The 15877-nt window shown below is 34.1% G+C and overlaps 2 protein-coding genes across 2 annotated transcripts in view; one reads left to right on the top strand and one right to left on the bottom strand.

The window, feature by feature from the left end:
• The window catches only part of LOC107698463 (ATP-dependent 6-phosphofructokinase, platelet type-like), a 19910-nt gene extending 14541 nt beyond the window's left edge, over positions 1-5369 (top strand). The window contains exons 14-18 of the mRNA XM_016499475.1: positions 2382-2443; positions 2558-2669; positions 2749-2848; positions 4135-4240; positions 5200-5369. Of these exons, the coding sequence (XP_016354961.1) occupies positions 2382-2443; positions 2558-2669; positions 2749-2848; positions 4135-4240; positions 5200-5347 (528 nt within the window). The 3' untranslated portion in view covers positions 5348-5369. The remainder of the gene's footprint in view (positions 1-2381; positions 2444-2557; positions 2670-2748; positions 2849-4134; positions 4241-5199) is intronic.
• A 9-nt stretch (positions 5370-5378) lies between these two features.
• LOC107698483 (presequence protease, mitochondrial) overlaps positions 5379-15877 on the bottom strand; it is a 16891-nt gene continuing 6392 nt past the window's right edge. The window contains exons 13-27 of the mRNA XM_016499498.1: positions 14459-14593; positions 14096-14234; positions 13890-14006; positions 13675-13804; positions 11925-12045; positions 11647-11723; positions 11392-11557; positions 11211-11311; positions 10261-10381; positions 10127-10177; positions 9927-10039; positions 9700-9825; positions 9427-9572; positions 6871-6973; positions 5379-6394 (exon numbers count right to left, since the gene is read on the bottom strand). Coding sequence (XP_016354984.1) covers positions 6301-6394; positions 6871-6973; positions 9427-9572; positions 9700-9825; positions 9927-10039; positions 10127-10177; positions 10261-10381; positions 11211-11311; positions 11392-11557; positions 11647-11723; positions 11925-12045; positions 13675-13804; positions 13890-14006; positions 14096-14234; positions 14459-14593 — 1740 coding nt within the window. The 3' untranslated portion in view covers positions 5379-6300. The remainder of the gene's footprint in view (positions 6395-6870; positions 6974-9426; positions 9573-9699; positions 9826-9926; positions 10040-10126; positions 10178-10260; positions 10382-11210; positions 11312-11391; positions 11558-11646; positions 11724-11924; positions 12046-13674; positions 13805-13889; positions 14007-14095; positions 14235-14458; positions 14594-15877) is intronic.

Raw genomic sequence — 15877 nt, 5'->3', positions numbered from 1 at the left:
ACTCTACACATATATATATATATATATATATATATATATATATATATACTGTATATATATAATAGTGTGTGTGTATGTCTATTTATATAGTTTGCAGTGTACACCTGCAGTGTAACTGTGTGGAATGGACACAAGGTGATTGAATATAGCTCTGTCCTACTGTATATAGCTCTGCATTTATATATAGATTCATCTTGTGACCTAGATTGGAAAACACATCACTAACAAAAATGTACCAAAACTTAAAACTTTTTTTTTAGACATGTGCCAATAGACATGTATTCTGTGAAAAAAAAAATATATATATATATCTTGGAGTGTTAAAAATATGGTGAATATGAATATGGTAATCATTCAGTATTATGGCATAAATATCAACATGTCATAACCATCACTTTTCTTCTTTTTCTGCTGATGAACAGAATAATGACTGAAATTATGTAAAATAATTAGTGCTGTCAATCGATTAAAAAAAATTAACTAATTAATCGCACATTTTTTTCTGAAATTAATCGCGATTAATCCCACCTAACATTAAAGGGGACATCGGATGCAAAATTCACTTTTACGTGTTGTTTGAACTAAAATGTGTCTTGGCAGTGTGTCTACACCACCCTATAATGATAACAAATCCAGCCAGTGTTTTTAAAAAAAAAATCCTGATAAATCCATACCCCTTTCTCAAATCAAGCCGATTTCAGATTCTTGGCAGAATGATGTAGTTCTGCACAGGCCCCTCCCATGTTTGTTGACGCTACTGTCAATCAAACTAGCGTGGGAGGGTCCTGTCTGTGTGACGTCACACAGACCCAGGCCCCTCCCACGATTGTTGATTGACAGTGGCGTCAGTCTTTGGTTTTATCACAGCTCCGCCCTGAGTGAGCTGTCATCAGTCCGCCATTGCTTCAATGCAGGAAAAGTTGTAGATAAGAATGACTCCTAAGCGATTGAGGTGTTTTGTTGTTGGATGTTATAATGAACATAGCAATCGTCTAGGGATGTTCATTTCGGTTTATTTTCCCGACCGACAACCGTTACTTGTTATCCGAAGTCCGAACATTAACCGTTAACTGATAAGATTAGAATAATAAATTAGTATTATTAAATAAAAATAGAACGGATTGAACGGATTAGAACGAGTGTCTGCTGTTGTTTCTTTAAGAGCTGCCACTGCTGAACGTGACGCGGCTCTGACACGCATCTCTTTACCTTTTCTGACCCACTTCAGGTCTTAAAGTCTCTACTAATGAACTGATGAGTTGAATCGGGTGTGTTAGATGAGGGAGACAGTGCTGGGCTGCTCCAAGACAGTTTTGAAAAACATTTCCGAGACATGTTGTTCTTAATGTAACTCATATATAATATATTGCATGCATATTGCATACCATTTCAGCACTCGTTTGACTTGTCTTGACATTTAAAATAACATGTCTATTTGAATATACAGTATTTTAAAATGTAATTTTTGTGGTGCAAAGCTGAATTTTCAGCATCATTACTCCAGTCTTCAGTGTCGTGTGATTTTTCAGAAGTCATTCTTGCTGATTTTCTAATGAGCTGAGGAGTTGAATCGGGTGTGTTAGATGAGGGAGACAGTGCTGGGCTGCTCCAAGACAGTTTTGAAAAACATTTCCGAGACATGTTGTTCTTAATGTAACTCATATATAATATATTGCATGCATATTGCATACCATTTCAGCACTCGTTTGACTTGTCTTGACATTTAAAATAACATGTCTATTTGAATATACAGTATTTTAAAATGTAATTTTTGTGGTGCAAAGCTGAATTTTCAGCATCATTACTCCAGTCTTCAGTGTCGTGTGATTTTTCAGAAGTCATTCTTGCTGATTTGCTGCTCAAGAAACATTTCTTATTTTTTTTTACCGATGTTGAAAACAAGTTGTGCTGCTTCATATTTTTGTGGAAACCATGATGCATATTTTTCAGGATTCTATGATCAATAGAAAGTTCAAAATTACAGCATTTATTTGAAATAGGAATCTGTTATAACAAAGTCTTTACTGTCACTTTTGATCAATTCAGTGTGTTTGCTGAAAAAGTTTTATGTATGTATGTATGTATATGTAATTATTTACTTATTTTTTTCCGGGGAAAAAAATCCCACATGTGTGTCTAGCTAGTATTTCATTATGAACATACAGTAGCCAAAGCCAAATCAATGATTCTTAATAGTTGAGGGTCAAAGGTCAAGTCTGCCCCCTTCTGCCAGACACAGGCATTACAGTGTACCCTTCTTCACGTCCTCTGTATGCTCTGTCCCACACGCAGGCAGAAATATTTAGCAGAGTGTACTATTTAAGGAAAGAGAGAGAGAACGTCAGCATCATGCTGAGTTTTTATGAGTGCTCTATTTTCAGTCTAACGTCAAACATTTAACTGAGAAGATGAAGACCAGCATCCAGAGAGGTTTAGTGCTCAGGTATGATCTAGCTCTCTTACATACAGCATTAATACACTGGATTCGTGTATCATGTAGCTCTATATGTGTAGAAGCAGTGAGGTGTGATTGTGTATGTGTGTCTGTAATTTACAGGAATGAGAACTGCAGTGAGAACTACACCACTGACTTCATCTACCAGCTGTACAGTGAAGAGGGCAAAGGAGTCTTTGACTGCAGGAAGAACGTCCTGGGACACATGCAGCAGGTACAAACACACACACATTTGCATACACACACAAATGCAATTGTGGACGTGATCAGAATATTGTTCATCTGCTGTGTAGGGTGGTGCTCCTTCCCCATTTGACAGAAACTTTGGCACCAAGATCGCTGCTAAAGCCATGCAGTGGATCTCCAAGAAGCTCAAAGAGTTTTACAGAGAAGGTAAAGAGAAATCACTCCAGTAGAGATGCAGTCTGGGATTGTGTGAAGTCAGAACTGATTTTTGTTACAAGAGCAACAGAAAACATACATATTCAACACTGCTGCAGGAAATTAAATGCTGAATTAAATGCTGATAGTCTTAGAGCACATTTTTGCACCACATACATTTATATAATTCTGTAGCTAAGAATTATATAAATAAATTATATATACATATAAATTATATAATATATCATTTATACATGCATATATATATATATATATATATAAGTAACTAAAAGGATCGTTTGTTTTTTAGTGCATCTGTGTTTGCTATACGTATGGGTTGCACAGATTTGGATGTAAAATGTAATAACATGTTTAATGTAAAGCACTAAAATATAATAATAATAATAATAATAATAAATATTTTATCAATAATTAATGTTACTGTATTTTTGTTATATATGTTTTTATTTTATTTTATTACATTAATTGTGTGTGTGTGGGTGTATAATACAAATAATTGAATAATAAATTAAATACAATAATATTAATAAAATATTTGTATTTTTTGTAAAGATTTTTTATAACAAATTTATACATTATATTAAGAAATATAATATATTAAGAATTATATATTAAAGGTGCACTAAGCGATTTTTGTCAAACGATGTTGATATTTGAAAGCAGCAAAACAAACACGCCCATACCCCAACAGGACCTCGCCCTTATTTTGAAATCTCCGCTCCACATGTACGTACACAACCATGGCAACGACGATCGCGGAAACAAATGAAGATGACACACAAGCATATTCAAACAAAAGCCAACACGGATAAGTTGTGTGAAACGAAGCAAAATCAACGTTACTCACCTATTCTTTTTAATGTTTTGTTTCTCTGATATTGTCCTCTTTTTTTTTATCTGTCATCTCTCTATAATCGGTCTGCTAATAGCATTCCTGTGCAGTCAAATTGAGCGCTCTCTTCTCGCTATCATTACAAGACACGCCCCCTTACTTACTTAGGACTCGGTCCGACGCATGTGGTCAAAAGTGTTTTTCAAAAATCACTTAGTGCACCTTTAATATAAGAAATGTTTGGTCTTCACTGTCACACAGTGCTATATTATTTTGCTCTTTGTATTTTGCTTTCCTTGGTTGGCTCAGGTGAAGGTAAGTTATTTGAATCTCAAAATGATATTGTTTGAGTTCACTTGAAGCACAGTGTTATTATGCTTATATCTTTGGTCATTTTGCACTGCTTGTAGACTTTGTGCAGTACCATATTTTTTGCGTTTTGTAGGCCATGTGTTTGCGAACTCCGAGGATTCTGCGTGTTTGTTGGGGATGCGGCGCAGGGCCCTGGTCTTCCAGCCTGTCATACAGCTGAAGGATGAGACGGATTTTGTGTAAGACAACAAGCATGCTTCACAAAGCTGATTCTATTATCTTAAAAATGATGTCCTAATATTTGTTTCCAAGGCTGCTCTTAAAGGATTCTATTTTGAAACATTTTACTTTTTTGGTAGCACTATACTTAAAGCCTTTATGTGTAACATTATTCAAGTATTCATAATGTACAAAGTAATGCATAATATCTTTTTATAAATAATTGCAACCAAAGTTAAAATGCATTATAATTTTTGAAGGTTTGTTTGTCATGTGTTTTAATGCATTATACTTAGTTTCTACAGGTGTAACATTGAATAGATTAGTATAATATATTATAACTGTGGTTATAATTATTCTAAAGATCATGCAATGCATTATAAGGTGTATTACAATGCATTCAAATTACTCTTATAATACATTAAAGTGTTACCACATTTTCCTCAGTCAGCCATGAATATATTAGTATTGTAATTTTACAATTGTACTGTACAATAAAATTATATTATTTTCTTAAATACTAATAAAGTATATATTTTTTATTTTAGAGTGAAATATATAAATTGTAATATGTATTACTTTGTTTAATATTTTGTGTATTATGTTAAATTGATGCACAAATCACTAAATTGGCCAAATTCTGTAGCCCTGTAAACAAGCACAGCAAAATTGGAGCATTTTTAAATCACAATCATAATTTTTTTCAGAAAAATTCATAATAAAAGTGTAACGTTAAAAAAAGTTTCTTGCACCAAAAGCAGTCATAATTTAGTCTTTAGTTACTTTAATTTTAGTAAATGGTCCGGGTGGACTTGAGAAGGCGTTTAGAGTTGTGTCTGTCTTCATAATACATTCTTTTTAACTCAATAGAGCAAGGGGAAATGTTTTCCATTATATATTCCCTTTAAAAAAATCACATTAAAAACATTTTAAAATGACAAATTCCTTTGACCTGATATTGTTCATGTTTTATTTCCAGTCACAGGATCCCGAAGGAACAGTGGTGGCTCCGACTGCGTCCACTCATGAAGATTCTAGCCAAGTACAAAACCAGCTACGACGTGTCCGATTCAGGCCAGCTTGAACACATCGTCCGTCTGAGGGCTAAAGACATCTCTGCCATTTAAAAGCAGCAGCCACATGTAAAACCAAGTTGTCTTGCAAGTAAAAATGTATTTATTATAGGTGAAGACCTGTGATTCCATAGTCTTGACCTGAACACATAATCATATACAGTATATGTAAAGCAGTTCACATTAAACTGTAACCATAGACGTACAGCCACGAGATCCTTCAGTACAGTAGCTCAGTGTGTTGTGATTGACAATCCATACGCTCACGCGATTGGCTGATCATCCTTTTTAAATGGGGCCAAGCGGTATATTTTGTGAATATGCAAGATTTCCATATTTATTCTAATAGAGCTTATTTTCATTGAATATGGAGCTATCTGTATGAATGCTTCACTGGCTTATAGTGATGTTATTTCACAACTGCACCTTGTTTTAGTTGATTGGAGTCTGAAGGAGTCTTCCAAGCTGCTATTCTGTGGCGTGTGTTAGTGCAGGCACTTTGTACCAAAGCAGCCATTGTGTTAGTGTGTTATGATGAACGTGTGTGTATACGCTAGCAATGCTGCATAAACTCCCTTTAGAATGTAATTGGTGTGGTTTGTTTCATTATTAACCCTTGTGCATCAATTTTAAAAAGTTACTCTAAGGTCATTAGAGGACAAAAATGTCAGTGTCCAAAAAAAATCATTCTAGTTAAACATGGTCACGTTTATTATAATTCTATACATCTCATAAATAATTTCTAACTTCTAATTACAACACTGCAGAATCATATGAGCGTTTTTCGACGTTGTTATAAAAAGATGGAGTCCATCAACAACTTGTTGTGTAAACAAAAGTAGTCTTCGAGAATTTTAATTCAGGTTCTTTAAGCACCTCTGTTCCTCATGATGACTCCTGTAAGGAAGAAAACACATTCTTCTAACGGAACAAGACTTGATTTGTCCGTGATCCAGGAGTGTGTGCGTGTGTCTTTCACAATCCTAATAAGAAGAGAGGTAAAAAGTCTATTTGACCACCCAGGATGGGTCTTTTCTGATGCTTTCATTTTCCGGGCCAAGAATAGCCACTCCACATGTCTGCTGACCAACACCAAGATACCTGTTTAACACACACACACACACACATATACACACACAAAGTAAATATTATATGAATACAAAAAAATATAAATATAGCACCAGTATTCAAGCATAAATATTTTTTCAATTTTATTATATTTTGATTAATTTTATTCGAGAATTAATTAGTGCTGTCAATCGATTAATCGCATCCAAAATGTTTTTGTTTACATAATATGTGTATATTTATTATGTATATATAAATACACACATGCATGTATATATTTTGAAAATATTTACATGCATATATGTATATTCATATAATTTATAAATATATTTAATATATAAACATAACATTTTTAAATATAGCCTAAACATGCATGTGTCTGTATTTATATATACATAATAAATATACACAGTAAACACACATATATGATGTACACAAAAACACTTATTTTGAATGCGATTAATCGTTTGACAGCACTAATAATTATATACATTTAAATGTTTTGTTACCTGCCAGCGACGTCAATGAGGTTTTTATCAGTCACAGCGAACAGTCTCTCTCTGTATCTTTGTTTAATCTCATCTGTAATGCCGTTTAAAAAACGCCCCAAACCTACAGCACAATAACAAGGTCCTAGTGAACTAGAGAGCAAATATCCAAGAACACAAACTCAACAACATCCAAACACCTAAGGCCTGTAGCACGAAGCCGGTTTTGGTTTTTACCCAGGTAAGCTCGCGTTTCATTTGAGCAAACTCTTGAGTTTTCGGGTTCAAGAAGGTGGGTTGGTTTTGAGCGGGTTTCGTCACCATGGTAACTTACACTACAGCTACCCTGCTCCGGAGCAGGTTTTATTCTGGTTTAGAAATCGCAAACCCAAACTGGACCAATCAGCTGTGAGCAAAGTGGCTGATACAATGAAGCCACTCCCCGTATCGCTCACTTCAAATTAAAGCAGTTTACAGTCAGACAAAATTGCTCGACTTTTGCTGCTACTTATTTATTATATTTATAGTATATAATTGAGTAAAATTAATATATTCATGTAATTATTATATGAAGTGGCAATTAATTTTAAGCTTTGCATTTAAATTAAATTAAATATATATATATACATATAGATACGCTTTATTATATCCAGCTTTTAAAATGACTAAACTTACGTTTTCCTTTTGAGCTTTGTGTGAAACTATATAAATAATTAAATTCAGTTGATTGCTTTTGCATAGTCATATATTTTCTTTCCGCTGCCTTCTCGAACTTTTGCTGCTGCAGAAGTGTTTATTCCTGCCTTAAGTTGTAAATGCATTTGAATGTATTCAATTTTTAATAACATCTCTTAATCTTCAGCAGAAAAGTGAACTGCGCTGACTCTCGTGAGAAGTGAATCCAACTAAAGATTTGCCTTTTGCGTACCACGTTTCGTGTGATTGGCTGTTTGCTACATGTGTCACACTTAATCACAAACTCTGTGAGTTGACAAGAATGGTTATATCGAGCTTTGTGAGCCCAATGAACCTGATCTAAGCCAGGTTGGATTTGTTTGGTTTTGTCTAGAGATGCACCGACTGCAATTTTCTTGGCCGATTCCGATTACGGATTTTTTTTTGTAAGTGTGACCTGCCGATACCGATTTTTGCCGATTCCGATTTAGTTTCTAAAAACTATAATTGACAGCATAAATAAACAAAAATCTATACTTTAATGGAAAAAATTATTTACATAATTAAAAATTATTAAACATTACAATTCCCCCAATCTGGACAAAGTTACAGATGTTCTCTCACTTAAACAACTCTCAAAATAAAGTGCTCTGTGACTAGAAAAGAGGTAGAAATCTTTCCCATTAAATTCTTACATCGTTTCAATTATTTCAGTTAGAATAATGAGAAACTGTAGAGCTGTTACTACCATTCAAATGAAATCAGTAATAACAAACTCCATCTTTCCACTGCAGGAAACACAGAAGCTGCATCTGAAGTGGCATTAGATGTATTTGCACAGACTGTTTGATGAAGCTGATGTGCCATTAATGCATTTACACTGCAAAATTTCGAATGCATGAAAAATTGTATAAGATTAATGTTTTAAATATTTTTTAAACATACAAATAAGAAATGTTGGGGAAAATGCAATGATAGTTTTAAATATGAAACCAAATCAGTAGGTGGCGGCAAATGACAGTTTGAATGAGTGAGCCATTTAGTCCTTCAACAGATTCGTTCAAACTGCTGATTCATTCAGAAACGAGGCAAGTCACTACTGTCTTTATGAATGGGTTACTGAATCAATGACTAACTTGATTCGTTCAAAAACGTGGATTAATTCAGTAACGAAACACCGCTGTGTTACTCGGAGACACAAAACAGTTCTGCTGTGGCTTTGATTGGAACAATTTTCATCAGCGAAATTGAGCAAAAACAGTCACTTAATTTTAACTTCTTGTTTATTGAACTACTATTGTATAAATTCACATTGCAATCATGCTGAAACATTTTGGTCGTGCAATGTTGCGTACCTACTTTTTTTTATTACCGCAGTATGCATCTAGAAATTTCTGTGTGTGCTGTTGCGCTCATTTGTTTTGATTTCTGCACAAGTCTCGCTCACACACTCACTCAGGCTGCGGCTGCGCAAGCCTCATCTTGCATGACAAATACATTATCGGCTACCGACCTGGCCGGTCGATCAGTGCATCTCTAGTTTTGTCAACTCTAAACCTACTCTGAAACTCTGAGTTTGTTCAGCTAGCTTCATGCAACAGGCCATTGAGCATGTAAACAAAAACAAAACACAATATTTAAGCACCTGAACATTTTAAACACATCTACACTTCCCAAAATGTAAACAACAATCAATCACAAAACATCCACATATACAAACATCTAAACCAGGGTTTCCCAAGAAAAGCTAATAATCATAAAAAAAATATTTCAATTTCTTTTTACATTTTAAATTTTAAAAAGAACCGTGAATCCTTCGGAAACCTAAAACAACTATAGTAATAATACACAGATGGGCTAAAATGTCACTCAGTGTCCAAAGACACAGCCCACATTACTGACCCTTATCTGAGGGGGCGACAGGTGCATCAACGGCTGAGAAAACTGAGAGCTTGGCCTCATCGATGTCCTGCTGGGTAAACTTTGCCGCTCGCGCCCACTCTACTCCGCCACGGAAAGCCGACAACGTCTGGGTGGAGTTCGGATCTCTGAGAGATTGCCATGATAAATCAGATAATAAAACATGATCAACTTGGAACTTAAACATCATTATATATGAAGGAAATACACTAATGGATACATTGTATCAGATCCAATGAAATGTGTAATATGTACCTATAGGAATAAAATGAGAACAGGCCACCTCCTCCCATTCTAGCTCCGCCTCCATAAGCCCCACCCTTTTCTCTGATCTCTCCATGCAGGAACTTGGCAGTCATCATCCTTGCTAAAATACACAGACTGAGAGAGAACAACACATGACAGATTGTGAATAAGCAAAGGACTGTATCATAATCATGATATCATAATTTAATGTTTGTTAAAGAGTGTGTTTGTTGTACCTGGCGTAATCGGCATGTGTGAACGGGACGGCCCGCACACACTCGCTGACAAAGTTCACATTAAACGGAAGCTGGAAATACGTCTTCATCTGACAGGGTTTAAAATGAGGCTCCTGGCAGGATGAAGAGGGAGATCGGTGAGAACGCTACGGATCAATCAAACCTGAATGTTGCTGTAATGTTGCTGTAAGCACACTCACTGAGATAAGTTTCCGACTCGCAGATGATCCAGCTTGAGGATCTAGTGCTCTCTATGAGAGGAAAAACAAACAAATCAAAGCTTAACTGATTGTGAAAAGTTGTGACTTCTAAAAAGAAAAGTGTGGCGTCTCACCTCCACAACGGTTGGTCTGACAGGTTTGCGCTCCTTCCTGTTGGCTGCTATATTACCTATAAACCTCTCCACCTCTCCAGCTGCTTCTGACATTTTCTGCGGCGTGGCGTTCACGGCACACCTGAAACCACGGCATCATAATCACATTTGAATGTAAATTTATAGTCAAGTTATTTGTTAAAAATTTTATTTTGTTTATTCACTTAACTAAAATAAGAATTATAATTTTTTTTTTTAATGTAATGATATATGATTATGAGTTTATGTAATGATATGGTATCATCACTTATTATGGTTGACTAAAACTGAAAGTAAAACTAAAGCCATTAAAAGCTACTTGAAATAAAAACTAGCAAGTAGTTTTACTTTACTTTGATGTACTAAAAAAACTAACTTTAATATAAATTAACAAAAACTATATAGACATATATAAAAACCCCAAAACTATTAAAAGTTACAAAAACACACAAAAAAATAACTAAAACAATTAAAATGAAAACAAAAATTATAAAAATAAAAACATTCAAAATATTAATGGCAAATAACACTGATCAGCATCAAAGGCTATATTCATGACAAATTCAGGAGTAATAATATTTAAAATAGTCAATTCTTTAACAATATTATTTTTACAAACTAACTAATAATGTTATATTGATATATAAATTATATATAGATATAAATATAACATTTATATACAACCTTTCAATTTGATATTTGATAAAAATTCTAATATTTTTTTCATGAGAAACTTTTCCATTATGCCCATTAATGCAATTTCTGAGTAATAACAAGTATAGTTTAAAGCAGGACACGCTAATGAAATATGTTTTCCAGTCAGGAAAGACCTACAAAAACACCTAAAGGCACCTTTCAATAAATACACATGGGTAAGGCTTGTGTGACCAATTCTACATAATAAAACTTTCATTAGTTAATTTTTCATGTACCTCATGTTCTCAGGATTCAACAGGTGTCTCTTTATCCGGGGAAGTTTCCTCAAAACTGAAGTCAGATCAGTCATCTCAGCTATTCTTTTCATAAACTTCACCTGAAATTAAAATATAAATGTACAACTATTTATTCTACTCAAAGCTGTCAAAGACTGGAGATCAACATCCCAGCACTCACCTGGTCCATCCCGCTGAAGGCCTCCTGCAGGTCTGCTGTGGGAGTGAGGCTTCGAGCCGCACGCGTCATTGCGTACATGTGACCGGAGTACGAGATGCCATTGGACAGTTCCTGAGCTGACATCATGACCAGCACACGCAGACGCTGCTCGTCATCAAAACGAGGGCTGGAGAGGTGCAGGACAGATTCTGCGTCAGTTTAAAATCATTCAGAGATTGAAACATTTATTTTTCTGTTTCTTTAAAGAAGACTAACCTGTTGAAAATGTCACTCCACAGTTGAAACATGTCAGGCAGATTCCTCTCCAGACAGGAAGATGACAGGATAATACCCTAAAAACATGAATAAAGAGAAAAGCATAGATTGCATGCTTGCTCTAATGCAAGCACAAGCTCAAGCTCCACAACAATTCATAGTTTCAAACCTACAACCTTCTGGCTAGCAGTTCTGAGATTTTAGCTACTATATCAAATCACCCCCACTTTAAAAATGGATATGCATCATATTTATGTAAATTCACATGAAGGAGATACCTGCTCATACAGATCAAGGTCATCAGTGTCCGGTATGATCTGTGGAGATACAGACATCCCTCCAGTCTTCAGCTCAATACGCTGGGCCTGCTGACGATAATCCAGCTCTCCACAGCCCAACCTGAGATTACATGATCATTACAATTCTGTGGGGTCAGTATTAAATATATATACATATATACACACACACACACATACATATACATATACATATATATACATATTCGACCGCGAGTGTGGAAATGAAGATGGTAGTTATACAGACTACAGCTCAGTGAAAGATTGATTTGAGGACAATTGTATTTCTATTTAAGAGTAACTCTTTTACTGTGGAGCAGGATTTATTTTGAAACATTTTTCATTCAGAAATTGCTAGCAAATTTCACAAATAACAACAAAGAAGCTGCAAATAACATTGAATTAAGTGTGAATTTTTGAAGTAGAGAGACTGAAATAGTATTTGCTCATAGAACACTCTTAATATATATATACATATATGTATAGACACACACACACACACACATATATATATACACACACTATATACACTGTATATACACACAGAAGTGTGCAAAAGTCTCAGGCGTCTAGCATTTTCACCAACAAAAAATTCTTAAGTCAGTTATTTCTATCTTTTGCTGTAGCGTGTCAGTAGGAAATATCCTACTGGATTTTTTTTTTTTGGTGAAAATACTAGACACCTAAGAATTTTTTTTTGTTGAAAAATTTATACTTTTATATGACAAGGATGCATTAAACTGATCAAAAGCAACAGTAAGACATTTATAATGTTACAACATTTCAAATAACTGCAGCTCTTTTGATCTTTCTATTCAACAAAGAATCCCGAAAAAAGATGTAGCATGGTTTCCACAAAAATATTAAGCAGCACAATGGTTTTTAACACTGATAATATGAAATGTTTCTTGTGCAGCAAATCAGCATATTAGAATGATTTCTGAAGGATCATGTGACACTGAAGACTGGAGTAATGATGCTGAAAATTCAGCTTTGCTTCACAGGAATAAATTACATTTTAAAATATATTAAAATAGAAAATGGTTACTTTAAACTGTAATAATATTTTGCAACATTTCTGTACAGTATTTTTGATAAAAATGCAGCCTTGCTGAGCATAAGAGACAAACACATTTTACAGTCAATATTTTATCTTTATTAAAAAAAAAAAAAAAAACCTCCCTATCTACTTGAAAAGGTCTGATTAGACCATTATAGGAAGTGTTTCCAATTCACATAATCCCACACACACACATATATGCATGTATATGTATAGAAACCTTTGAAAAACAAAAATTAAATTCAACTGGCATTTTACACTTTTGGCATTACATATTAAGTCATTACTTATTAACCATTTAAATTATTATTAAGTGTTATTTACTAGATTTGTGAACTAGATTTAGAAATAGTATAACAAACACAGATTTATAATGTGAAACCGCATAGCAGCAATTACGGCATAGTGTAAAAATAAATATCTGCATGTGCCAATATTGTACCAAATATGCATAATCCACACATCCATATACTGAATATATAACTTCATCTGTTCATAAGTAAAAATGTCTAACTGCTGGATGTCACATTTAACGTCACATTTAAAAAATATTAAATAATAAAAAACATTAAATAGTATATTCTCACATAGACTGGTCTGATTGAGTGTTGGTGGATATTATATAGTCCATGCTAAAGTATGTAGCAGTGATAAACCACAAATGTTTCATACTTAGTAATGACGCTGCAGAACAGAGGAACGTAGATCTTCAGGTCTTCAGGGAGGGAGTTGAGGTTGCACATGGCTCTGAAATACACCATGCCGTTGGTGGGCTGCTCACAGTACTGTACAGGTACACCGCCTAGACAGTAAATGTAGGAAATAGTTTTTTGCATCTATAATTTAACTTTGAATGTGCTTGTTATATGTATGCATGTGCATTTCACCTGCGTTTCCCGGCTGTACAGGTGTGTAGGGAATGATCGGCTCGATGTCGGACACCTTTAATGCAGGTAGACAGGACGCATCTTGAGTCGTGCTCTGAGCGGCCAACAGCTGCAAACCTGAAGCAACAACAACAACGACATTAAACCATCTACACAAGAGAAGGAGACTGATTATTCTGGTCCTTCCTGTGGTCTCATGATCACACCTTTCTCATAGATGTCTTTGTGGTCTGCATCGCTAAGGTTCTGTATCTTCTGATGGAGCTTCTGTTCCTCAGCTTCAGCCTGTTTCTCCAAGAAGCTCTCATCAGGACTCATGGTAAGGGTCAGTCGATGGGTGTTATCCTGAAACACATTACTTAATTGAGCAAACATGTACTAAAAAAAATTGCAATTATGAAACAAACATCTTGTTATAAATGCTGTTTTTCTAAATCACTCCAACAATGACCACAATCATTTGCAATTTAGCTTGCTTTTTAATTGTATTATTCTGTTTTGCTATTTCCTATTTATTTTAAACTTTTTGGTCCATTTTTTCAGTGTTTTCTAGTTTTAGGGTTCATTACCTTAAAATAGTGCTGGACTTTGTCCTGGAGGTAGCGAGGGTTCTCCTTCAAACACTGCCGGAATCTGGACACATTCTCACTGATCTTCAACAGCTGCACTGGATCACCATCATGATTCCAACAGGATGCAATATACTGACAGACAGACAGGCAGGCAGAGTTAATGTTATTATTATTATTTTGCAAGTTATATTTTTAGTAAGTGTGAAAATGTTTTTGAATACCCTCAAATATCTAGTAAAATCTCCTAAAACCAACTTATCACTATCAAAAAATAAATAAATAAATAAATAATAATAATAAATAATAAATTAAAAACTGGTAAATGTTCCAAAAATGTAAAAAAAAAATAAATAAAAAAAATATTTTTAATTATTATTTAGTATTATTTATATTATACATTCTAATACTTTTATTGTTTTATACTTTTAATACTTCAACTAAAAACTTTTAGTTTTAAAATTAAAGTTTAAATTTAAAAAATTTAAGTTTTATATCTAATATTTATTTTTTTATTCTAATTCAGCTTTATTTCAACTACCAAAATATTGTTAATAGTTTTACTTAATTTTTAAGAACAACAATCAGAGCCGTGGCTTAGTAGTTAGTGCTTGTGCAAAATCAAATAAAAATGTAAGCACACATTTTTGAGTATGTGTCAGGGTTATTATAGTTAACTAAAATAAACAAAACTTAAAAAAAAAAAAAAGTATATATACACATACATACATATATATATATATTTATTTATTTATTTAGTCATTTAGCAGATGCTTTTATCCAAAGCAACTTACAAATGAGGACAATAAAAGCAGTTAAAACTAAAAAAAGAGCAACAATATATAAGTGCAAATGACAAGTCTCGGTTAGCCTAACACAGTACACGTAGCAAGGTGTATATATATATATATATATATATTACACACACACATATACACACACACACACACACAAAGAAAGACAAGTAGATAGAATAGAAAAAATAGAAAGCTAGTGTTTGTTTTTTTAAATAAAAAAAAAAATAAAAAAAGATAAATATAAAGTAGAATTAAAATAGAATAGAAAGTGTTAGAGTTAGAGGGTCAAATAAAGGTGGAACAGATGTGTTTTTAGTCGTTTCTTGAAGATGGTTAAGGACTCAGCTGCTCGGATTGATTTGGGCAGGTCATTCCACCAGGAGGGAACAGTTAATGAAAAAGTCAGTGAAAGTGATTTTGTGCCTCTTTGAGATGGCACAATAATACGCCGTTCACTTGCAGAACGCAAGCTTCTAGAGGGCACATAACTCTGAAGTAATGAATTTAGGTAAATGGGTGCAGAGCCAGTGGTGGTTTTGTAGACAAACATTAATGCCTTGAATTTAATGCGAGCAGCTACTGGTAGCCAGTGCAAATTGATGAACAGAGGTGTGACATGCGT

The sequence above is a fragment of the Sinocyclocheilus anshuiensis genome, unplaced genomic scaffold (genome assembly GCF_001515605.1).
Source record: "Sinocyclocheilus anshuiensis isolate Anshui unplaced genomic scaffold, SAMN03320099.WGS_v1.1 scaffold1910, whole genome shotgun sequence".
Taxonomy (NCBI): Eukaryota; Metazoa; Chordata; class Actinopteri; order Cypriniformes; family Cyprinidae; genus Sinocyclocheilus; species Sinocyclocheilus anshuiensis.
Note: the sequence above shows the minus strand (reverse complement) of the source record. Positions and strands in the feature narration are given on the sequence as shown.